At 39.8% G+C, this 27,010-nt stretch overlaps 1 protein-coding gene across 4 annotated transcripts in view; it reads left to right on the top strand.

Moving 5' to 3' along the window:
• Nucleotides 1–27,010, top strand: part of col12a1b (collagen, type XII, alpha 1b) — a 154,960-nt gene that overhangs the window by 15,841 nt on the left and 112,109 nt on the right. For all 4 annotated transcript variants that reach the window (XM_049591030.1, XM_049591031.1, XM_049591029.1 and 1 more), the window contains exons 10-15: nt 884–1,486; nt 5,035–5,313; nt 5,401–5,676; nt 8,887–9,159; nt 24,675–24,944; nt 26,559–26,825. In XM_049591030.1, coding sequence (XP_049446987.1) covers nt 884–1,486; nt 5,035–5,313; nt 5,401–5,676; nt 8,887–9,159; nt 24,675–24,944; nt 26,559–26,825 — 1,968 coding nt within the window. The remainder of the gene's footprint in view (nt 1–883; nt 1,487–5,034; nt 5,314–5,400; nt 5,677–8,886; nt 9,160–24,674; nt 24,945–26,558; nt 26,826–27,010) is intronic.

Raw genomic sequence — 27,010 nt, 5'->3', positions numbered from 1 at the left:
TGCCCTCCCTTACTACAGATATGAGGAGTCGTCACTTAAATTTTGTAAATGTATTAATAATGCAGAAGATACTCTGCTGGAATGGGAGGGACAGCAGGTCATCATACAGAAGAATTTAAACATTTTCTAAATTAAGCTTATTTGCTTTCTTGCCGAAAGTCAGATGAGAGGATCAATATCACTTCCATGTCTAAGCAAGAAAGCGATTAGCTCAGCGTACACAGTCCCTGCTGAAACTAATCTAAAACTAATAGTTAGTTTATATATCTGTTTTTATGGATTAAACAATAAAAGATACAGAATAATAATGTGTAAAGTTTGGGGGTGTCGGTAGGCACATTTTTTAACTTAGGACAAAATCAGGCTAGCTGTTTTTCCTGCTTCCAGTCTTTATGCTAAGTAAAGCTAATTGCTTCCTAGCTTTTGTGACATACTTAAAAAATCAATAATCCTTAGCATCAGCACCACAAGCCTCCACTGGTCAAACCTGTTAGTGTAGTAGAGTTAACATAATTACCAGCATAATCATGCGAATACCTATCACATCAAGTCTTAATTCTGAAAGTCAGATCTGTCTGACAGTTCCTCCAACTTGGAGCACAATACTTAGGAGCTGAAAATGCAAACAAACATGGATGCCTCACATCAGCCAAATCTGCCTTAGATGAAGTTAAATTAAATTTGAATGGATATAGTGTTAAATTGGCAAATTATTGGTTCACTTATTGACTCCAGCATATGGTTTGCCAACAAACAAGACAGACTAAAGATGAAAAGTCTCAGAATATTGTATAAGTGAACAGCCTTACAGATATTTTAATGTGCTATCATTAAAGCTAGCCAGTTCTAACTTGTCATTGGGCTTTTTGTTTTTCCAATCTAGAGTGTTCTCTTGGCGTGGATGTTCAAGCTGATGTTGTCCTCTTGGTTGATGGTTCCTACAGCATTGGCCTGGCTAACTTTGCTAAAGTAAGAGCTTTCCTAGAGGTGCTGGTGACCACTTTTGACATTGGGCCAGATAAGGTCCAGATCAGCTTGGTCCAGTACAGCAGGGATCCCCACACTGAGTTCTACCTGAACACTCACCATGACCTGGGCGCTGTCGTCAAGGCTGTTCGGACTTTCCCATACCGTGGCGGCTCCACCAACACCGGCAGGGCCATGACCTACGTGAGAGAGAAGATTTTCCAGTCCAGTAGAGGGGCACGCCCCAATGTTCCCCGTGTCAACATCCTCATCACTGACGGGAAGTCATCTGATGCCTTCCAAGATCCAGCCACCAAGCTGAGAAATGCTGACGTTGAGATCTTCGCAGTGGGTGTTAAGGATGCTGTACGTAGTGAGCTTGAGGCCATCGCCAATTCACCTGCAGAGACCCATGTGTACACCGTAGAGGACTTTGATGCCTTCCAGAGAATTTCTAAAGAACTCACGCAGTCCATCTGTCTGAGGATTGAGCAAGAACTTCGCAACATCCAGAAGAGACGTAAGTAATATTGCTTTAATCCTCTATGCGGATGATAGTGTGCTTTGATAAACTTATTTTGAACAATCTACTGTTGTTTTAGAGTTGGATATAATTTAGAATTTATCAATATTGTTTTTCTTCTTATTGATTCTGGCTTGAGTCTTATGATATTGTTTGAGTCAGAAAATAAGCTAAATTGTAATGAAAACAAGCACACCTTTAACTTAAGTAAAATTAGGCCACAGTATTCACTTGTTATAAGGTATTTTGTCATTGTCTTTGGTGGTTTGTAAGGCGACTGAGAGCGTTTTCACCTGTGTTTATTTATTGTTCAATGGTGGGAATAGTTTACATACTTATACTTATATAGTACGCAGGCCTTGGTTAATCTATGTCACATGAACCAACAAATGTACCAACCACAGAGCACCAAACTGTCAGTGTATTCTCTTAAAGGTATACTATTTTGGATTGTTAGTTACTGTTTGTAAGCAGGCTCACCAGCAAAAGTTAAAGTTAAAACCAACCCTAAATTCAGTCTCGTTTGGTGTTGTGTGTGGTCTCACTATATTTGAATTTTTGGTGCTGTGTCTCTTGGGTGCCTGCTGTTTACAGTCCTGCACCTGGTTGGTATCTTATTTATAAATCCCTGACCTCACCTGAGTGCTGTGGGAGTACACTCCCATAAATGTCCCAAACACAGAAAATGAGAAGAAAATACAGGCAGAGGGCATCGTCCCTGCGGAAAAAAACTACACTACCACACACTTCTAGTGAGTCATAAGTGATGATTGAGAGGGATTAATCCTGTGTGAGTCTACACATTGTTTCTTGGGAAAATCCTGCATAGTATACCTTAAAGGTTGTTCAAGCCATTAGCAGTTTTATAAAGGTGTGCTGACTTAAGCCTTTAAATGGCTATGAGGAGAACTCTTCTAAATCATAGAAATTTCTAAGTTGTTCCAATTTTCTCACAATGGCCTTAAAAACAAAAACAAAACAGAAATGACCTTACTAATTTCTGGATCCTGGTAATATCCTTTTTTTTTTAATTTTTATTTTAGAGCTTACATCGTCATCTTGCTCATCTTGCTGAATGCTTTTCATTACTTTGTGGGCTCAGACAACCTGCCACTCAAACCGGCCAGCTCTTAATTATGCATAATTTTAAGACTTAATAAAATGCAAAGGGTGAGCTGTGTAAAAATTCATCCCCCTGCAGTTGCCATGAAGGCGGAAATTAACTATAGAGACTAAAACCGTTTTTTGTACCAGGCTGTAAACATATTTATTGCTGCTGTTGAGTATTTTAACATGGGTGTCTCCAGACTTACTTCTGGAGCCTGCCTCTAGTGGCCATTCAAAGAACTGCAGTGTGTGGCACTTAGGTGTTGGCTTTATTTTTGCTTATGATGTATGCCCAGTGTTGGGAGGGTTACTTTTGAAATGCATTCCACCACAGATTACTAAATACATGCCCCTAAATTTAATTTGTAATGTATTCCATTAGATTACTCAAGATAAATAATGTATTATAATTACTTGGATTACCTTTTGAATACTTGAAAAGTTTCTTGCTGAGCTCTATTGTGTGGGTCTTAAATTTCTGTGCTGAAAGCACAGTTTTGTGCGTCTCCTCCACCATTGTCATGTGGCAGGTGCACTGCACACACTTTTTAAAAAATCTGCTCATAGGAAATGGGTGCCTCACAACAATTTTAGCCAGCTAGCTGCTACCTTATTTAAATGCAACAGCGTTACTAGGAGTCACTCACTGTTACTCCCCAATACTGCTAATGCCTACAAGATGAGCTCGCTGCATCACTCATCACCAATTGCAAATCCTTCCTCTGAATGCAGAGTTTTTTTTTATCTGGAGCATCCACTCTAGACACTTTTATTGGATGTTTCTAAGAATTTACCCCTATAGCTTCTCCAATACTACTAGCTGCTGATCTGTTGCCATGGACTCTCCTTCTTCTCTTTTTAAAAATTGTTATTTCAAACTGTCAGGATACATAGTGACAAATGAAAACATCACAGTCATGTACATACAGATAAAGCATGGCAAAAACAAAGTGAAAAGTAGTGTGTCACACAGAAAAAGACAAGAAAAACAGACTAATCTATCGTAAATAACAAAGTCAATATCCCTGTTTGATTAATGTAAAACGCATCAATTCTGGTTCGCTATTGTGGAAAAGCCGCCACAGCAACACATCTTACTCTGACCTCATCACATACCAGCGTGTGGTCATGGACTTTGCACATCTAGATACAACGTGAAAGGTACCCTGAGTGCGTTGGCTGTTCTGGGACATTGTGTCAAGTTCTGCCTGTTAAATGCATTGTCTTCTTTCAAAACACACTTCCATTTTCACAGGAAATTTAACATTTACATATAGCTTCTTTAAAAATAAATGCACCACATTAGTACAACAACACAAGTTGACATTTTTTTTCCTTCCTGCACACTGCTTAATACAAAGAGCTTCAATAAATTTCAAAGTCCAACCATGTCTATGTAAAAGTCCTGTACTCTTTAAATACATGTTAAATGAGAACTACCAGTCAACTACATTTTGACAATTAATTACTCCAGCAGTCAGGTCTAACTCTAACACATATCATTGTAGACTAGAATATAGAGTAGTACCAACAATCATCCATATGCACACAATTATGTTCATGTCACTTTTCCAGACGTGTCTTTTTTCAACAGAACCCTCCTCTTTGCCTCAATGTGTTAAACACATGTCTACCTTTTGATCTTTCAAGGGCAGAGTTTCTGCAAATGGAAATATTAGAACTGGGTCAAATAGTGGTTGGAGAGATTCCTTTGCATTTGTTTAAACCCAGTTGGAGCACTAGATGATTTAGTTATTACCACATCAGACTGTCAGGTGTGTTGTCTGTCACGTAACATAAACAAAACTTTGAAATGCATTCTTTGTACTGAAATCATTAGCCACCCCCCGAACATCTGGTAGTCAAGTTTAAACAAGCAAGAAGAGTTACTTGCAAATGCTGTTTCACCCACTTAAAGCCAAATATTAATCACTCTCTTACTTTGCCAAAAGTAGCTTCCAGGTCTGCCAGCACAGAATGTGACTCACACCAGCTTTGATTGCCGATTATATAATTCTTATATAATAATGACTTTATGTCAACAAAGAGAAGTGTACAGGAGCCTGAGTGAGCAGCACAGTCACAGCTTCCATCCAACAAATTGGCTCAAAGAGCTCTCACAGTGGGGAGTTTCACAGCAGCTGCCCTCCTCATGTTGTTTGAATGATGGAGCTGTCAGATTGGTTGTAGATTGTACATCTTTATTAAATGGCATGTGGGTTAGCCCTTCTACCCTCCTGATTGCTTCATTTGTTTACTTTGTTAAAAAGAAGTCTTGTTCCACAGTGCAAGCACACTTTTAACAAATTTAACAAAGACTCAGCTCTGTTAGCATTGTCTTTGGTGCTTTAGATAACAATCATTCTCCCACGTTTTCAGAGTTTCTACATGGCAGTGTTTGTGTTTGTGCTAATTTTGTTACCTTCAACTTTCTTCAGGATTGGCCCAACCCAGGGACCTGTCCTTCTCAGAGGTTGGCCCAAGAAGCTTCAGGGCTGCCTGGGAGAATGATGCCACCAACGTTGAGTCCTACTTGGTTCAGTTCAAGCCGGCAGATGATGACGACATGCACTATGTGTCCATGTCTGTGCCAGGGGACACACTCACTACCCTGCTCCCCCACCTCACCCCACTCACTCGCTATGAAGTCAATGTTTATGCTCAGTATGATAAAGGCGACAGCTTGCCTGTAACCGGTTTCGAGACCACTTTGGAAGGTATGATGACGCAAGACATTTATCATTATTTTTTTAAGTTGGTAAATGGGAGCAGTAATGCTAATTACCCCTTACCGTTTGTTGCAGAACTAGGCTCCGTGCAGAATCTAAGAGTATCCGAGGAGACCACAGACAGCTTCAGAGTATCATGGCAGCCAGCTCCAGGAGACATCACTCGCTACCGGCTGACATATGAACCTGCAGGGGACGAGCGCTCGAGGCTACAGACGACCACTGTTGGCCCTGAGACAACAATTGTGCTGCAGGAGCTTCATCCTAAAACCACCTACCGCGTTACTGTGACTCCTCAGTATCCCTCTGGCCCCGGAGTGCCAAAGCAGACTGATGGCACCACCAAAGAAGGTAACTGTAGCTTTCAGACATGTCAAACTGTAACATATCAGAAGAGAGCACCATTTGGCATCAGTTTGCATCACAAATCACACCACTTCTTAATGTCATAACTTAGCACAACCAGAACACACAGATGTCGTTCAAACATCACTGGAATCAGTGCTCAAATGTCCACTGAACATACATATCAGTAAATCTGTTTAAAATTTAATATTAAAAATAAACTCCATATTGTGGCTAATACTCATCAAATTAAAATGATGAAAAAACCTTTATTCACAGGCCTTTCCTTGAATCAGCCCAGGGATCAAAGAGTTAACAGATAATGATCAACAGATCATGAGTGTTTTAAGTTCCAATAGGTGGCGAATCTTTCTTCCAAAACAGATTTTGGGCCAGAAGTTGAGCTCTGAAGTCCAGAAATCTGAGTAGCGGGTTTAGCAATGGCTGAGTCACTGGTTCTGATCCACAACAGGTGCCTGCAGATGTCCTATGATCATTTTGTTTGTGCTATGGGACAGTAAAAACTATTATTCTGGGTGCAAGCTGTTATTCCGTGTATTTGCGTCATTTAAAGACCACAATGGAAATAAGTTCAGACTTGATTCTGACATCCTCAGTGACTCTATTTGTCCACAGTGTTTTTTTAAGTCTTCCTCTGCCATTTGGCGTTTGCTTTCATTCCAAAATTGCCTGGGAGTGCCAGGAGTCCACACATTTTCGACCCCAGTGGAAAGTGAACTCCTAACCCTGCAGTGTTAGTACAACCTGCCACCCATCGAGCTCCTTGTCCGATCGGTCCTGCCTTAGAGGGAAAGGAATGAAAAACAGACAGAAGCACAGAAAGCTGGGAATTAGAAGTGGGCCAAGATGTACTACCATAAACAATGGAGAAGTAAAGTTAAGGAGATCTCCTCAGTTAACAACCCTGTAAACTCTGGACAGTGATGTTATGAAACTTGTGTGATCTTTTGTGGAGTCTTAAAGGGAAATTATCTCATGGAGAAACTTGTGAGCTTTAGTGCTTTTAGGGAGGTATTTTGTATCTTATGAAGGCATTTAAGATTATTAACCTTGAGCCAAAATCCTGGAAAAAAAAAACAAATTATATTCCAGTCAACCATGGCAACAGCATTTCTTACTGTGTCTGAGTGTACTGTTCACCTCCTGGTTCTTCCAGCTCCTTCAGACGGTGCAGCTGCTTGTCGTCTGAGGCGAATTTTTTTGTATTTTTGACGGTTTATAAAAAGAGGCAGGATTAATCCCAGCTTGCACCTCTCTGACATGAAACACCCAGCTGGTTCTCAGATGGATTTAAGTTTTTCCTCCCCCTGTATGGCTTACAATATTGTTCCTATTACAATGTTTACTGTGCCATGACTTTATCTCAAAACTATGAATTGATGCAATGCCTTGAGGTTTTGCATGAATTGCCCCTTTTTTCTTCACCAAGTCCTGTGTTGGGACAAAAGCACGTAACACTTGGTTACAGCAGCCACTGGGAATCACTTCAATCTTTTTTAATTTTTCTGACTATTAGGAAAAAAGAAGTGCATTTCACATAAAATCCATTACATTTTCATCCCTCTGTAGGAAAAAACACACAGTCAAGCAGATGTAACAATAAAACATTTCACAGTAACACTCAGCAGTAGGCGTTAACACCAGTTAAGCAGGGCACATGAGTCACCTCTTTATTTTAACAATTATTTTTCAAAGGGGAAATTGTGTGAACATGCCCTACTTAAACTAATTCACATCCTGGTAGCTGCCCAGGACAGACACAGTTTTCTACTGTGCAGCTCAACTTGAGTGACTGGGAGTTCAGTGTCTTGGTCAAGGACATCTTAGACAGAGTGTTACTTAACCAATTTTATCCGGTCAAGGATGTGTTGCACAATTATTAGGCCATAAGTCTGCATATCCACTGGTTCTCAACAGTTGGTCGGTGGATCACTAGTGGTTGTTGCCAGTATTGCAGGAGAGGTACATTTTTTTATGTAGATATATTTTTACTGATGAAAATCATTCATTCATTCATTCATTCATTCATTCATTCATTCATTCATCTTCTAACCGCTTCATCCTCTTGAGGGTCGCGGGGGGGCTGGAGCCTATCCCAGCTACATCGGGCGAGAGGCAGGGTACAGGTCGCCAGACTATCGCAGGGCTGACCCATAGAGACAAACAACCATTCACGCTCACATTCACACCTATGGACAATTTAGAGTTATCAATTAACCTAGTCCCCCCATGTCTTTGGACTGTGGGAGGAAGCCGGAGTGCCCGGAGAGAACCCACGCTGACACGGGGAGAACATGCAAACTCCGCACAGAAGGGCTCCCACGCCCGGGATCGAACCGGCAACCCTCTTGCTGTGAGGCGAGAGTGCTAACCACCACACCACCGTGCCGCCTGATGAAAATCAGACATAAGCAAATTATTTTTTACATAAAGCACTCAAGTTCATTCCCCAATTTGGAGACCAACAAAGGTTAAATGATGTGGATGAGCTATCTCATGAAGAAACAGAGGGAAGAACAGAGTCAGCAAACGCACGGTTTAATGGAATTCATAAACAAAATAGAAATAGTCTTTGTAGTAAAATCTCAAAATTGTATAAAATCTTACAGGAAACAAAGGACAGTGTGGATAATACTAAAGAAAAATGGGAAATGGAACTGACACCAGTTTTGGAAGGAGAGTGGAAAGAAGCATGTAAGAGAATATTTAAGACAACACAATCAAAATACTGGAAAGAATTTGCCTGGAAAAGCAACTTCGCACAGTTAAGTCACAGATGTGTAGCTGAGGATGTTGGTAGCCTTCCCCAGGGTGCACTGTCTATGTATCACTTTTTGTCTAACATACTTATGCAAAACAGATCATTGATAGTGTGTAACCATAAATTATTTCACACTAATTTTGGGAAATTTGTAACATTATCTCAGAAGATGTGATGTGCATTTTGTGCTATTTATTAACATTTTACAGACTAAACAATAAATAAATAAAAATATAATCACTAGATTAGTTGATAACAAAATAATTAGAAAAATTATGGTTGCTTTTATGTAGTAAAAACTACTTAGTAACAGCGACAGTAGTCAGACTAAAAACCATGGATACAAAAATGAACACAATAAAGCAAAATTTTCTATGCAGATTCATGTTCAGGAGCTGGCTTCATTTTTTGACCTTATTTCCCTACCTTCTCAGCCAGGGGTTCCCCCCGGGACCTGAGGGTATTTGACGAGACCTTGTCCTCCATGAAGGTCTCCTGGGAGCCCGCACCAGGGAACGTGCTCCAGTACCGTGTGGCGTACAAACCCTCCGCCGGTGGCCCCAAGAAGGAAGTGTCAGTTAAGGGTGTCAACAGGGAAACCCTCCTAAAGAACCTGCAGCCAGGCACCCAATATGATATCTCTGTCAGTGCACGATATCGGTCTGGCCTGGGCGACCCCCTGGAGGGACGAGGCACCACACGAGAAGGTAAACCAGTTACAGTTTTTTTTTTTACACACATTGCATTTTGGTTGCTAGGTGGCAGAAAAACATAGATATCTACTCAACCAATGTTTGTGTCCAACTGATGAAAGCAAGTCCAGTCTTTACTCTGTAGTTGTAGTTTGGTATCCACCAACTCCTGGGGATAACATCTCTCGCTTTAGCTGCTAAGTGCTCTACGTGTTTCACCAGCTTGACTCTAATTGTGTCAGTCTGCTCTTTGCTGCTGACTAGGTAGCGGACAGTGGGTGTATATCAGAGCTTGTTTGACAAAAACAGCAGCTGTAAACACTGAGACAGAACCAGACAGTAAATGTACTGCAAAATCACAACATGAGCTAAAAGAAGCTAAAAAGCGCTGGAGAACTTCCAAGTTGTTTGCGAATCTTCACTCAGCAACAAATTCACTTCATACAGAGTAATGTCATTCAGTGTTACTATAAAAATGATTGATTAATGCAGGTTTAAATATTAAAATTCCCCTAAGTTGAGGCACAAAATTATTTTTCATTCTAAATTAAGATACAGTTCCCAGTGTGAGTATGTGTCCTGAAAAACACACTTTGTTTTGCCAGCCCTGACTATAATTAACTTTTAGTAATGCATCCTCTACAAAAGATACAGTGAATAAATATACTATAATATAAAGTCTAATAATTTAAAGTCAGACATTATTTCTGTCAATTCTGGCATGCAGCTGTGACCTGCTAATCCTCTCAGATTAAGTGATTACTCTATTTTTATTATAACTGTGTGGCTCAACAACTTCAGCTAATGTTTGAGGTTTTTGCTGTAATTGCTGTGACTAAACCCCTGGAAGACGACCAAATCATCTCAAAGGCTCTAAAAACAAACACAGCAAACATTTGATATAGGTCTGTGTTTAAGCATTGCTTTCTTTTTGTTCCAGAGCAAAATGTTAGAAGTGATCCTGCTGTCAATACCCAGAGAGGCTTCAAGGGTCAGGCTTATTGTTATAGGGGAGTAATAATAAACAGTGTGAACAAGAGAAGTGGTGAGAGGGAGTAGAGAAGAAAGAGAAGAGAGGAAGACATCCAGTCTTCATATAACTTTACCGTTAGTGTTGTAGTAATGTCAAAGACAATTTCTTGACCACCTGGGCCCTATTTTTACAGCTTATGTCCATCATCTCTATCGGTTGTTAAAACAGTTTACTCAAGACCCTGTTCCTGCCGGTCATCTCAAAATGTGGGTTACCTTAGCTCATAGATTTACAATAATCAGGTTTAGATCATCTGAGGCTGAAGCTGCTTTTGAGAAATGCCACTACAGCTGAGTTCAACAGATCAGAAACGTTATGAGCACACAGGTTGTAAACACATTTCTAGTTTGACTGCATTATTTGGAGAAACTTAAAAAAATCAATTCCCATCCCCCTCTGAATTGAAATACAGAAGGCCAAAGTTAAAGGAAGAGGCAAAACTGAATGGATGTTATAGTGGGGCCGTAACTAACAACTATTTTCATTTTTGATTAATGTGCTGGCATTTGATGTTATGAAAATAACAAATTTATAGGATTGTGTAGTTAGTGAAGGTTTCAGCTGTGAAGCGTTTTCTGGTTTGATTGATGCTACAAAATGAGTCAGAAGGGCTGAATATATTCCATGTTTCTGACACAGACATGTATGTTGGTTGTTCTGTTTATACTGTATGGAGTGTCAGCATTCAGGGCAGTGTGCACATACAGTCTATGGCAAAGATCTTTTTGGGCTGCATGCGGATAGGTTGCACAAACCCTTGCAGACATGAGCAAAGGATATAATTCATGTCACACTGAAGCTTGTGGCTTCTGATGCTGGAAAGAGTCAGAACTAGGGATCTTTTTTTGCTTTATTTCCCCATGTTTTCTATCTGTATCTCAATTGTTGCGATTCGATAAATTGCAGGTAATTGTCAGGGTGGGTAATAATGCATTACATGTAACGCACAGGAGTAAAAAAGAATTTTTTAAGGAGCAAGTACTTTTCATGTTCCTTTTTTAAAACTGTGCTTCTACTCTTTACTGAAGTATACTTTGGAGCCAGTAATCTACTTTTGACTTTACTACATTTTCCATTTGCACCATTTTTACAATGAGTCTACTTTAAGTACGATCGGGTGTAGCAGGGAGGGCACCCGAGGAGCACCTCAGTTGCAAACCAGGCGGCCTTCCCGCCCTAAATTGACCCCCTGCCTGGACTTGAGCATCGTGTATTTTTAAAATGTAAATTTTAAAATGTGTTTTAAACTACAGTAGCCTAAAGAGTAAAGAAAAACACCCTGCTGAAGTTACAGTGAATGGTGATGAAAATTAAACTGGCTGCACACACACATAAACACACACACACACACACACACACACACACACACCGTGTCACTTGTTGTTACCTTTTATGTTCCCATTTAGCTAATATTAGACTGTTTGATGTAATATTAAAGTAGACGAGCCAGCAGCCGACGTTTGCATTCACAGTGAGTGAGATGATGTTACTGTTATGTTAACTATGAGGAGACAGGGGCGTCAGTAGCGTAGTGGATAGTGCCGGTGCCCCATGTACAGAGGCATTGCCTTGCTGCAGCGGCTGCGGGTTTGAATCTGGCTCGTGGCCCCTTCGCATGTCAGTCCCCACTCTCTCTGTCTCCCCATTTCACTCTCTGTCCTCTCATTAAAGGCAAAAAAGCCCACAAAAATAATCTAAAAAAAAAAAAAGAAAAATTATGAGGAGACAAAACTTACTTTGTCTCCTCATAGCTTACTGACTCTTATTCATTCCCTATGGGATATAAGGCTGCACTGAGATCTCTCCATGGTGTGTTATCCTTAGCAACTTGCTGCTCCTGTCCCCATGACTGATGCATTTTGTCCAGCACACACACCAGCTAGCACGGCTGTTTCTAGCTTTTTTTGGGGCCCTATCCAAAAGCTTGTTTTGTCCCCCTATTTCAATCACTCATGAATACACACTAAATCTGCATCATGTTCCAAATGCATTTGCGACCAAAAGCTATATTTTACACACAAAAATATTTTAATTTAACTTCATTGCATTGTTAACATTACAATAAAAAAAAGTGTCCCTGGCCCCCCTTAAAAAACAGACACTTGTCGGCCACCCGGCACCAGGCCCTATCAAAAGATACTTGCCACCTGGCCCAAAAACTTTTTTGGGGGAAACCCTGAATTGAAGTAAGTTGCATATAACTGTAGGTAAAAATGTAGTTAGGGCTAATGTCAGATATGTTATGTTTCATGTGCAGTTCAATGTTAATATCCTTATTTGTTTGATTAGCTGACCTGCTTATCAAAACAAGTACTGTCTTGTCATTAACTATTATTGAACTTTAGTGATTTATTAGCCAGGTACTGTTTTACTAGAGTAGGTTTTTCAAAGGGTAATTTTCCTTTTTACTGGAGTCATTTTTATGGGAGTAATTGGACTCTTACTTGAGTATAGATTTTTAGTACTCTGCGCACCACTGATGATTGTTTAAAAGTGAGTTTATTAAAGAAACAGGCGGATCTTTGGTAATATCGCAGCAAATCAGGGCGGATGCAGTCATGGTGGCCTTGAATTTGTTCAGATGGATGTAGTTAATCTGTGTGGTCACTGGTGCATCTCAAACAGTGGAGCTGTAGCTTTGTAAGCCACAGACGGCAACGGTAACAGTGGACACAGCAGCCAGCCACACAGGCTGAGAGGTAAAGATGAGAAACAGCAAGACTGAACAGGAATGTAACCCAGCTGAGAGCAGGGCTGGAAGGTTAGGAGGAGCAGGGAAGACTGACTCATTCCTGTCTCTGTTTCTGTCTTCCTCTCTGTTTATGTCTCCGTCTCCATGTGTCTCACTTTCTCACCTTGTGTCTTTCTCTTTCCCATCTCCCCTCCCATTTTCCTCCTTTCTCCCCATCTCTCTCTCTGCCCTGCCCTGTCTTTCTCTCTCCATCTGTCACTCTTTGTGTCTTCATGTTATTTTATTTGCTTTCTTTCTCTTTGTTGCTACCTTTCTCTCTATTCACCTTGTGAGGGCTTGCCTGGAATTTAATAGTGCTGTCCACAGTCTCTGTGTTTCGGCCTGCACAGCCTGCAGATGCCTCCCTGGTCGTAGAGCCATGCAATCAATACAACCGTCACTGTTTTTTTTTTTATTTTTTTTTTTATTTAATTTTTCTCTCCTTCTCTTTCCCAAGCTTCGGGTAGTCTTGCCTGTACTGGCAAAGCATGGAGCATTTGTTCCACCATGTTGCATTCACGGTCTAGTTCTGAAGTGTGTTGGTAAGGCCCCCAGACATCCCTGGTGTTGGCCCACATCAGAGGCACCTGGCAGGAGGCTCCTTATTACCTTTGTTTCCCTCGCATGCAGAGTTAAATGTGCTCAGATCTCCAGTGGAAAACTGCACTGATACTGTACTCACATTAAAACTGGTGAGCTCACTCTTTCTTATTGTAAAAACTCTTATTGTACAGTAAGAGCTCATATTATTCCTCACTGGGGCCTCGTTTGTGCACAGGAGATTTCTGTTTACGACCAAATGGGAGCTAAAATGGAAAACTCTTCCTCATGCCAAAAGTCAGCAGGTTACGATGCTTTCTGTGATATATCAAAGGTAATTTAGGTCGTTGCCCAAACTACTGTATAAATGCTACAGAGAGACTTTGTTTTCATTCTTACCTAATTTGATCAAACAATAGCACATTTGATCCCAGGATAAAGTCCAATGACATTTGTATAAATGTGGTCCATCTCACTCAGTTGTTTGGTGTAAACCTGTCAACAGCTGATATATAAAGGCTCCGCAGCTGTTTTTGGGTTTTTTCACTAAGTCCTTCACTTTAAAACTCATTTGGAAAAGACCCCAAAAACTTGACATTCACCAGGACTTCTTGATTGGAGCACCAGTATAGCGTGACGTTGCTGTGGGACGGAAAACTTTTCGTAAGTGTAGAGAAAAGGGAACATTTCAGGAATCACTTATTGTCAGATGATGACAGTGCATCTTTGAAATTATACAGTTAATTATGAATGACTTCCATGACCTGAAGCCAAAAACTCAAAGACCAATGCGATTGAAATAAAAAGATAGAAAATTGTAACGGTGAGGTGTCCTTGAGGAAGTTATCCAGACATTTTTTTCTTTCCTGTTTTTCATGTTCATGAGCTTTATGTCATTCATTGTACTTCCATGACCCATTAAACTTAAACCACTAAAGTACATGGCTTGAAACCTTGAAACCAGACGTGTTTGTCTGGCTTAGAAAACCAGACTTTTTAAATATCCAAAGCTTTGAGGCTTGTGTAAACTCCTTTTTCCTTGATTGTAATTGTTGGTGTGATCAGTCTTGGACTCCCAGCTTGTTTTAACCTGTCAAACCTACAACGACCTTAAACAGTTTTTACCTGTAGTAGCTTTTTAGGCCTGCTTCAGGGATGGCATGTGAGGTTAAGGTTGGAGTTAAGGCGAGGTTTGGACATATCTGTACATGTATACAGATATTTTTGAAAACTTATATTTTCCTCTATGTTTTGGCCTCAACCCATGTAAAGTATTAAAGTCACCACAACAGAGATTTTTGAAAACATCCTCTAGGGTGCAGAGTTTTCTAAACTCTGGTTACTTCTTGTATCTGTGTGGATATGTAAAACAGAGCATTTTGGAAATTATGACATCATCTCCTCAATTTGCGCATGGCCATTCTTGCTTTGGATAATGAGCATGGCCTGAAACAACAACAATGGCTAACTACCAGTTTGTTTATGTTTTGTTATGTACCTGTTTTGTTCACCATGGTACCTTGGTCCATGTACAGTACCAGCAAAATGTTAAACAAAAAGGTATCAAATATCTAAAAATATAGAAATAATTTGCTAATACTATTCTACTATTGTTTGATTTGTTAATACTACCAAAAGAAAATAAGCTCACTTCGCATACTCAGATTCATCTTCTTTTGCATTTGCAGTAGTGTTGATGTAGCCCCTATCGCCACCTACTGGCCCGAGGAGTCTTTGGAGTCATTTTGCATTTGAGAAACAAATGTTGCGGGGACAGATTTTTTTTTTTTCTAACATGAGGGAAAAATATCTATTTTCAAAAATATCCCTATAAGTGCAGAAACAGGGCCTAATTTTCCAGCTTGGCCAGAACGCTGCAAATTTTGACTACCGCTTGGCTTTGCTCAGCCGTCCTGTGGCGACTCTGGCCGATGACACAGTTTAATTCCCAGTTTAGACTCATGATGAAAGATCAGACATAAATTTTTGGCCAAACAAATGACATCTCTTCAGTTTTCACATGAAGGTTATAAAGAACATGAATGATGTAGTGTGTGCTGTGCAAACTGGCTGTAAAAAACATGTTTCCTTTTGGTGCTTAATGAATGTTTGGGAATCACTGCTGTAGAAAATGTGCTAAAAGACTTCGAACATGTTCCCTTCACATCTTTCATCATAATCTATGATGGGAGAATTTTTAATCGATTATGTTAAATCTTCAGTTGAATTAAGGGAACAGACACGCCACGAGGGGACACATTTATTCAGAGCAATGCATTTGCTTTTAGCAGTGTGGAGCTGAGGCTCTCAAAGTTGGATAAATCTTAAGGATGCGTTTTACAGTCTTTGCTCATAAAATGCTGATGTATTTTGTGGTCCTTTTTAGGTAAAAACGTAAAACAGAAAAAACTTAAATATACTTGCACCCCTCTGAGCCAGTGGTCTCATTCAAATAAATGCGGGGGCAAATGTGGAGCACCCAACTCTGGCAGTATTACGGCCATGCTTTTGGAGCTAGACAACATTTCTCCTCTGATGTGGAGTAGCACCACTACCAGACTGATTCTTCTCTCCCCACATCTGGGCCACCCGTATGAAAACTGCAGTCACTCTCTGCACTTCAAGGTGCTTTAAATGTCTGATGGTAGATGGAACATGTAGAGTAGCCAAGTTTATACAAAGCATTCAGCCGAAAGACTTTCCGCTGTGACTGTGAGGTTTCAGCAGCAGGGAGTCCCAGACTGAGTCTCCTCCTCTAGCAGTGTCAGAGAGCACAAGACATGCAGCTGCTTAGTTTTTTGTTCCTTTTATTACTTATTTCTTTTATTTTTTCTATTTTTCTGTAGTTACTGAACTGAACTGAACTGAATTTAACCTAACTTAACTTAACCCAGCTCAGCTCTGCTCAACTCAACCAAACCTAACCTAACTGAACATACCTAACTTGACTTGACTTGACTTGACTTAACTCGGCTCAGCTCTGCTTAACTTAACTTAACTTAACTTAACTTAACTTAACTTAACTTGGCTCAGCTCTGCTCAGCCTAACTTCACTTCACTTCACTTCACTTCACTTCACTTCACTTAAACTTAACTTAAATCGGCTCAGCTCTGCTCCACCTAACTTGACTTGACTTGACTTGACTTGGCTTGGCTCGGCTCGGCTCAGCCTAACTTCACTTCACTTCACTTCACTTCAACTTAACTTAAATCGGCTCAACTGTGCTCCGCCTAACTTGATTTGACTTGGCTTGGCTTGGCTTGGCTTGACTCTGCTCAGCCTAACTTCACTTCACTTCACTTCACCGGGATAATCAATCAATCAATCAATCAATCAATCAATCAATTTTATTTATAAATCCCAATATCACAAATCACAATTTGCCTCACAGGGCTTTACAGCATACGACATCCCTCTGTCCTTATGACCCTCGCAGCGGATAAGGAAAAACTCCCCCAAAAAAACCCTTTAATGGGGAAAAAAACAGAAACCTCAGGAAGAACAACTGAGTAGGGATCGCTCTTCCAGGACGGACAGACGTGCAATGGATGTCATACAGAACAGATCAGCATAATAAATTAACAGTAATCCGTATGACACAATGAGACAGAGAGAGAGAGAGAGAGAGAGAGAGAGAGAGAGAGAGAGAGAGATGCAGATAATGACAGTAGCTTACAACAACATTATTGAAAGTAATAATATTATAGTTATACTTCTGGCTACTGTGGTACAATATGTTGAAAGTATGTATTAATATCTGGCAGTATACATGTGTGACAATAGTCATATGTGTATAATAACAGTAGAAGTATGACTAATGACTAATGATGGCAGCAGCAGCAGGAGGCATCTGGCAGGACCACGGCAGCAGCACAACCACACACGTCACGCTGTCCAGGCACCACTGCGATATGAGTTAACCTGAGAGACAGTGGAGCACAAAGGCTCCGGAGAAGAAGCCGGGTTAGTGACATCCAGAATGGCCGAGTTAGCAAGATGCAGTAATAGAACACGAGAGAGAGAGAGAGAGAGAGAGAGAGAGAGAGAGAAGGTGCCCGCTGTATTATAGGGGGGTCCTCCGGCAGACTAGGCCTAAGTCAGCCTAACTAGGGGCTGGTACAAGGCAAGCCTGAGCCAGCCCTAACTATAAGCTTTATCAAAGAGGAAAGTCTTAAGTCTAGTCTTAAATGTGGAGACGGTGTCTGCCTCCCGGACCGTAACAGGAAGATGATTCCACAGGAGAGGAGCCTGATAGCTAAAGGCTCTGGCTCCTGATCTACTTTTGGAGACTTTAGGGACCACGAGTAACCCTGCGTTCTCAGAGTGCAGTGTTCTGGTGGGATAATATGACACTATGAGCTCTCTAAGATATGACGGAGCTTAACCATTTAGAGCTTTATAAGTTAACAGTAGGATCTTAAATTCAATTCTGGATTTTACAGGGAGCCAGTGCAGAGAAGATAAAACAGGAGAAATATGATCTCGTTTCTTAGTTCCTGTTAGTACACGTGCTGCTGCATTCTGAATTAGCTGGAGAGTTTTTAAGGACTTACTAGAGCTACCTGATAAAAGAGAGTTACAGTAATCCAGCCTAGAGATAACAAAAGCGTGGACCAATTTTTCTGCATCTTTTCGGGTCAGGATAGGCCTAATTTTCACAATGTTACGCAGATGAAAAAATGCAGTCCGTGAGGTTTGTTTTAAATGAGAATTAAGACAAATCTTGATCAAATATTACTCCGAGGTGTCTTACGGTAGTGCTAGAGGCCAGAGCAATGCCATCTAGAGAAACTATGTCATCAGATAAAGAGTCTCTGAGTTGTTTGGGGCCAAGAACAATAACTTCAGTTTTGTCTGAATTTAACATCAGGAAATTGGTGCTCATCCAAGTTTTTATGTCTTTAAGGCAGTTATGGAGTTTAGTTAATTGATTACTTTCTTCTGGCTTCATCGATAAATACAACTGTGTATCATCCGCATAACAATGGAAATTTATAGAGTGATTTCTAATGATGTTACCTAAAGGAAGCATATATAGAGTAAATAGGATTGGTCCGAGCACAGAACCTTGCGGAACTCCAAAACAAACTTTGGTACGTAAGGATGATTCATTATGAACGTCAATAAACTGAAAATGATCAGATAAATAAGATTTAAACCAGCTCAGTGCAGAACCTTTTAGGCCAATTAAGTGATCCAGTCTCTGCAGTAGAATTTGATGGTCAATTGTGTCAAACGCCGCACTAAGATCTAATAAAACAAGTACAGAGACAAGTCCTTTGTCTGAAGCAATCAGAAGGTCATTTGTAATTTTAATTAGTGCTGTCTCAGTGCTATGATGCACTCTAAATCCTGACTGAAATTCCTCAAATAAATTATTATCATGGAGAAAATCATACAGCTCGTCTGGGACTGCTTTCTCAAGGATCTTTGACATAAAGGGAAGATTAGATATTGGTCTATAGTTGGCTAACACCTCTGGATCCAGGGTGGGCTTTTTTAGTAGAGGTTTAATTACAGCTACCTTAAAAGACTGTGGTACATAGCCTGTTAATCAGGATAGATTGATCATATCTAATATATGAGTGTTAACTAAATGTCTGCATCTTGATACATTTTTGTGTAACTATAGCTCAACTATTGATTTTTTTACTCATAAGATATTAACTATTGTGAACCAGATTTTAAGTTAATGTTAATCGTTCCTGAAATTTTTTGACAAAACAATTACACAACAAGGTCCATTTGGTTGGTGTTCTGAAGCCTTTCATTTTGTCACACAGTCAGTGTGTTGAAACCAAAAAACATATTTATCCCCTTTCCTGCAGTACTATTGATTGCTTGAAATTGTCTTCGTGTCAGAGATATTGGCTGTAGAGATGTCTGGCTTCCTTTGAATATAATGGCACTAGATGGCACTCCTTAAAGCAGCTGTGCGGAAGTTTACATTTTCGTTGATTATAGTGCCCCCCTTTGGTTGAAGCGGTATGACACCCACAGCCTGGTGTCATAAAATCTCGACTGCAACCGGCAATTACTGCATGCATTTGTTTTGGAGAGCAAGAGAAAAATCATAAATGTTCTGCTGTAGCTCTGAATATCTTATAAACTGAGGACAACTGCGTGCTGTGTATTTGTGTTCATGGTCACAGTCACAGATAATTTTGTGGCGTTTGTTGTAACGTTACTAGACGAAAGCGGTTCACAACCGCTAATGTTACATTTAGCTTGCTTGTAACTTCCATGTCGTCATATATCGAAGTGAAACAACGTCTAACAAGTTGCGGTATATTCTCTAAATAAAAACAAAAATTACATACCTGTCGATTAGGAAAAGGGCCAACTTGGGATCAGTTTTAAAACCTTTCAAATCTCTCAGCTCTCTCCATTTGGTGAATGCTCGACCGAGGTTTACACTCGTTTGGGCTCGAGCCCTATCACTGTCCCGTTTAGCCTTCTTCTGCTCTTTTTCTTTTAGATGGTGCTCCTTCTTTATTTGCCATGGCATCGAAAGTACAACCAAGTCCTTATAGATACATCTGGTAAAACTGTTATGTGTTCAGAAATGCCCGTACAACTGTACAAGAGACAACTGTACAAGAGACTACTCCCTACTACATGTCATTTAGCCTGTTTCTTAAATCCTACTCGTAAACACGGCTCCTTCTTCTTCTGTGGTTTAATGGCTGCGGGCCGATGCGGGTGTGCAGACTTACTTCCACCTCCGGGTACTGTATTCTGGTTTGCTGACTTCTGCTGTGTCTGACCAAAGCCAGGCTACGCTAAATAGCCATATAGAGAAAGGCTTTTTTGTCGCTGTTGGGTTCAAATAAATATGTGGATCTTCAAGGGGGAGGTGATACGAACTAGGGACAGTTTTATGAATGGTAAAAAGTTTCGCACAGCTGCTTTAAAGTGTCAAAAAATTGATTTGAATTTTAATACAGTTTGTGGGTGTAGTTTGGTAGGATGAACAAAGTTCCTACATGAACTGCTCACAACAAGGTCTGTGGATTATCTTGAATAACCGGTTCCTGATTTCTGGAAAGAGACATTGCTGTTGAGTTTTTCAAATCAATTTTTTGACCCTTTGAGCATCACAAGCCGAGTGCCATCTATTTCCATTCTAGAGCAGGGAGACATCTGTTCAGGCGATATCGTCAGCACTCATCTGCTGCCACCAAAAAAATTTGGGAGTGAACTGTCCCTTTAAGTTTCCATTGTCTTTGCTTTGTCCTCAAAAGTGTACTCATTCTAAACATGTTGAGCAGTTTTGTACCATGATTTAAGAGCACGATGTCAGAGGACATTTCCAGCAATGAAAACAGTGATTAAGACACGTTCATAGATAGATATATAAAAGAATGATTATACTTTTAAATTTAAGGCAGTATTCTCCAAAAAATAGATGTTTAGCCTTTTGAAGATTTCTTTGGTTTTGAGTAAGCTGTCATGTAAAGGCAAATCATATAACACATTTGTGTAGTTTAGTTTCAATAAATAAATAGATAGATAGATTAGGGATACATGCAGAGCAGTGGAAATATCTTCAGAAGTGCATTAAATTTCCTGCGGTTAAGTTCACATTTGCCTTGTCACTGGCTGTGGAAAAATAGGTCTGAGTGCATTTGAGGCGGCGTCTGCAAAGCGCCAGATATTCCATACTCCATCTGATGGCTGTCTGTGGCTGTTATTTTCGAAAGCCTCCAGACTCAGCTTCCATCTTTGAGAGACAGCACTTCTTGAAGCAGATAAAAATTGGCAGCAGCCCCTATGGAGAGCTCCCTGCTAATGGTGGCTGCAGTGGCGTCTGTGTGGTGAAGACTGAGTGACGGCGACTGAGCAGCACATTTGAAATAACAGACAAAAATAAACTCATACATGTACATTAATGAAGTAAAGTACAGTCCATCCAGGATTGGAAGTTTAGCTTCTTAGTAACATGAAGTTTGATTTGTATTTCTTAGTCAGAAATACTTCGTATCTGCTGCAGCCTGTCAAATTAAAAGCCTGGTTTGAGTTGATCTGCAGCAGGCATTTTGCATATTACCACAAGCACTGAAAGCTGATTAGAGCTGCTGAGAAAATGGATCTTTTTAAATCCAGTATCTTTGTCATTATATGCTTGTCAACTTGTTTTAAAACTTAATTCACTATTAGAGATTTCCATAACAGTCTGGCCACATGTTTTGCACATTTAAAAAGATGATCAGAATGACATTTACGATATCAGTTGGCAGGAGCAAACATGGCCTCCACTCAACAACATCCAGGCATTCAACTTTTCAGTTATTGTGTTTTTTTTTAGCGCAGAGATACACACACACATTTTGACTTTATGGCCCTCATCAATGCGTGCAGGGACATTTTTTTTTAAATGCATCAAAGTATCCTGAATTTTGTTGTTTTTAATCCAGACCAGAACTGTTTTAGTTTTTCCAACTATAAACATTTGGAGAGGCTGGTGTTTTCCTTTTTTCTTCCTCTCTCTTAAGATGTGTATCAATTGGCAAAAGCTGGTATGTGATTTATTTCCTGCTCAATCTCTTGATTATATAGCTGGATTTGATATTTTGTGATAATTATCACATCGTGGAAACTTCTCAGTCTTTCAGCGCCTCCACTGTGCATGCTGTCACCTTCTTTAAACTGAAGATGGATTATAATTTGATAACTTCCCCCCGCCCGCACCCTTCCATCATTAACAAATATTTCCAGCGTTGTGCTCTGTCTGTATAGGAGTGTACTATATGTCTGCTTGCAGCAACTTGAGCTGTTGCTATGGTGGTGGGAATTAGATTTGGTTGAATTAATCTATAAGGGTGTTGGCTTCTGTGTGCTGTAGCTCTCAGAAAGTTGAGTTGAGGTCATGAAAGCCTGTGAAAGCACTTTAATACTGTATCTGTATGTATGTTTTTGATTTATTTCAGAGTAAGCACATTTGTGTAAGATGATGTCATTCACTTACTCCATCACTTCAACAAGGGTTGGATTTAGGGTTTGTTTTAGGTTAGACATTAAGTGTGAATAAGGGTTAAATTAGTGGACAAAGCCTCTTGTCTTGTTGTCTGGCAGAACAGTTCACAAAATGAAATTATCTTTCTGAGAAATGCACAAACAAAAGGAACAAACTGGTGTCTTATAACTGGATGTTTTAACAAGCCATGATGGGATTGTAACATTTTTCACTTGTTATACCTGCTTTTACTTTTGCACAGAGAGGGAGCATTGTCTTTTGAAAGTGGACTTGCCATGTCCTGGTGGCCAAATCAGAGGGGAGGCAGGGTTCATAAGCCCTAGCCACTTAGCAGATCGTACAGGCTGTAATGTTCATCACTTGCTGTTATTGTTGTTATTGTTTGCCATGGTGTCCTGAGCAGAGAATGACATCACGCTATATGTGTGTGTGTGTTATAATCTGAATTTCCTTGTGGTTTGTTGCGGTAAGCTGGTCCAGCAGCATGTGCTTGTTAGTGCATATATGTATCCCACTGGCTAGCTCATCGTCCGCTGCTTTACAATGCTTGTACAGCATGATAATGGGACATCATTGTCGCTGAAGTGTAGTGTCTGCCCTCTGGTCTCCCGCTGGTTAACACTGTTAGCTCTGTCAGCACTGTGGTTGTTGTTTAGCACACTTTATATAGGGTTAGCACTGTGGGAGCACTAGCACGATGGGACCCAGGTTGGGGCATTAGTAGTAATCAGTTCCATTCATATACACTAATCAACGACCCAAACCTGACCTAACTTTGGTAGGACTTAGCGCCGCTGTGTGTGTGTGTGTTTGTGTGTGACAAAGAGTAGGCTCGTATTTTGAAGAGCATAAATGCAATACTTTCATTAGATTTTGATATTTTTGTGTGAATAAAGAGCAATTTTGGCCTGATGGTTACGCCATAGGACAGATCTTATCTTGTGTTTTTGGAGGCATTCCTGAACATACACAGCCAGTCACATTTTAAACCGACCTAGTAGTTGTTGAGCATTTTTCTCTGAATAAAGGATCAAACAGTGTCAGCATCCTCAAGCAACAACACCTGGACTTACAAATTAAGAATGAAAATTTAATTCAACAAAAGTTTAACGGATAATTTTTGTTTATTACAACATGTATTTTTTTTATCATAGTTTTGGCGGTTGTTGCTGATGGTAATGATAACATTTTATTCTTCAGGTATATTTCTGAGATATATGAATGCTGCAACATTGCTCCAAAATGTCTGCAAGACACACGAGAATTCAGATAATCAGTATAATCTGAACAAAAACTCAGACAAACCTATTTAGAAGAGAAAAGTGAATGCTATAAATCTTACACAAACTGTCCATATCTAGCGTCTGTTAAAGACTGACTGTTGTTTCAAATTTCACCTGTCCAAAAAAAAAAAAAAAAAAAGGTAAAAGCGTAAATTTTACTGTGGCTACAAAATACTGAATGTCAAAGTTTGCAGCTGATGCTCTACCAATAGAGGGAAGCACTGATGGAGTAAAGATGTCCAATAAAATACAGTAAAGAGATTTCCTCCCTCTCGTTGGCTCAGTGGACACTTTGAGTTCATCCGGTTCCCGACATGTTTTATGTCTTTCCTCTTGCATGTCTCCTGTCTCCCAATGCTCTGTAGTCTCTAATGAAGCAGAAATGTCTTAAAATATACTCAGAAATATCTAAAAAAAAAAAAAATCGCATGTGTCTCTCCAGTCGTCTCTAGCCTTTATAGCTGTGGTGAGTTGTTCAGTTCTTCTGTCCACTCAATGGCCTTTTAATAGTTTCCATTTTAGAAAATAATCTAATCTGCCAGCACAGCCAAATGGTTCCTTTGTTTTTAAAGGGAAGACGGTTTAAAAAAGAAAACTGACAAACACTGGAAAGAACATTTGAGCAAACCAGCCAGTCTGAATTTATACAATATAAAAATTATTCACAGTTGAGTTCCAAAACATCTGTTGTGTGTCTGTGAGGAAATGTAGGAAATTCGATGGCACTATCATGCACAAAACCAGGAAGTGTTTAAGAAACATACATTTAAATACCTAGAAAAAACAGATGAATATGAATTTAATCTGTATGTAAAGAAAAATGTTGAAATGAAATGTAATTTGTCTTTGTATTTTTTTTGTTTTTTTTTTACAGTATTTGTTTTTGTGTGTTGTTCTTTGCATTAAAGTACAACACATAATAATAATAACCCATAATAATCCACACCTTTACTTGTTGTGTACAGAGGTGGGACCACCTAAAAACCTGGTCACCAGTGATGTCACCGACACCAGCTTTGCAGCGTCCTGGACGGCGGCACCTGGAAATGTAAACATGTACCGGGTTCGATGGAAGTCGCTGTTTACGGGGCAGGCTGGAGATAAAATAGTGCCGGGAGACGTGACCAACACTGTGCTGGATGGTCTGACTCCAGAAACACTCTACCAAGTTTCTGTGATTGCTGCCTACAGTCAAAAAGACAGTGACCCACTTACTGGACAGGAAACCACTGACGGTAAGACTACAGCTCTGGAGAGAAAATGAATCTCATTGGTGAAATTAAGTAACTAGTAATGAGTTAGAGTTTGTAGCACTTTTCAAACCTGGGTTACAAAGCGCTTCATAGTTACAAATAAAAGAAAAGTGCATACAAAACAGTTTAAATGAATATATAAATTGAAGACAAACAAGATTGTTAAAACAAAAGATTAATAAGAACCTTTATAAAAGAATTGGAAGAATGTAATAACTGGTAGCTAATAGCTTTGTTATTAACCAACACACGCTTCTCCATGATTCAAATCATGTAGCTACATACATAGGGGCTAAGATTAGTTACCTTTAGATCACTTGTGCAGCACAGGAAGGGTCAATCCAGGTGTTCACAGTCAGTAGTCAGGTCATGAACCCATTTCACTAACCTTTTAAGAAGGAAGTTTAGGAATGTTTTTTGCATGCCTGCCATAAAAATAATAGCCAAAGTACTTTCAATACTTCCTTTTGTCTCAAAACAAAATGGATTTCAGAGCTTGCATAATCATACAGTTGGCATTCTCCAAAGATTACTGCTGTCTACTCTAATTAAGATAATCATTTAAAGTGAAACACCAACGTGGTGACAGATTTGCTGCGTTATGCTCTCTGAAATAACACAGCCCATGTCTTGAAGGGAATACTGGTACAACGTGTGTGTTCTGTGAATGACGCATTGTGAGTTGCATACAGACATATTGCATCAGAGACAAATCACACACTCATAAAAATGTCAACACAGTCCTTGTTCTGTATGCACACATGTAATATCTATTGGTTTCAAATCCACACAAACAGGCCCTCCAAAACAAAGGGACATGTAGATAAATAGACAGATTTTAAGTACACATTGTTCCTTGATTCAACCTCCCAATAGAGTAGTAGAAATATTTCATGTCCAGCTTCATAGATTTGTTCAAATCCTTCAACACATTGAAAAGCTGGATGCCATTTTTTGTTCCATCAATAAAAATCCTCTGGAGTGAAATCAAGTAGTCAGAAAAACTTTCCTTGAGATTATTAAATATACATATTATTCTCTTGCAAAGTTTTTTTAATCACTTGCAGAAACATCGGAATAAGTTAATTTCATTTTATAGGGCTTTTGGTTGTATCAGGGGGAGAAGGAAAATGTGGTTAGCATTTCCTTCCCAACTGATCACATCTGGGTAAATGCCTAATTCATAAGCAATTAGTTTTGGCCTGAAGCTGACGGTAGTACTCAACATTTACTCCTGAAGATATGAATACATAACAATTACTGAAGGGATATAAAAGGAAACCACACTTGGCCTGAAAACAGAGAGGGAAAATGATTGTTTTTAGGGCTTAGATGAAAAATAATTGAATATTTATGGCTGTTAAGTCATCGCCAGAAGAAATTGGTGAGTGTTTACAGTACAGTCCTGCACATATGGAACATTAAAACTGACAGTATGGATGCAGTTTGTTTGATTAAATATTTATCTTAGAAATCATGACTATTACATTGGAATTCTAACAGGAACCACAAGCATTTTAATTTAGTTCCACTTGTTTGAAAAAGCATGAAAATGTTATCCACTTAATTTTAGAATTTGTTTTGTTTTGTTTTCAGCCTCTGCTGCTGGTAAAAAGTTGACCGTGTCGGACGAGACCGAGCAAACCATGAAAGTCACATGGATGCCTGCACCGGGCAAGGTAGCCAACTACAGGCTAAAGTACGTTCCCAGTGGTGGAGGGAAAGAAGTGGCCCTCAAGATCCCTGGCACATCCACCTCCACCATCATGAAGCGCTTGCAGCCACAGACCACTTACAACATCACTGTTCACCCCATCTACAAGCGCGGGGAAGGAAAAGCAAGGCAAGGAGTAGGAACGACACGTACGTTGGTCCATAATTCAACCCTCTGACAGACAGTACACTGCAGAAACATGTCCATCTAAACAAAGACGTTAAAACCTGAGGTAGTTCTATAAACATTATTATTGATGGAATAAAATCACAAAAGTCTGCAGCTGAGATGAATTCAGCTTTTGGTAGGTCCCATCCCATTCATTCATAGGGTG

The sequence above is a fragment of the Epinephelus fuscoguttatus genome, linkage group LG11 (assembly GCF_011397635.1).
Source record: "Epinephelus fuscoguttatus linkage group LG11, E.fuscoguttatus.final_Chr_v1".
Taxonomy (NCBI): Eukaryota; Metazoa; Chordata; class Actinopteri; order Perciformes; family Serranidae; genus Epinephelus; species Epinephelus fuscoguttatus.
Note: the sequence above shows the minus strand (reverse complement) of the source record. Positions and strands in the feature narration are given on the sequence as shown.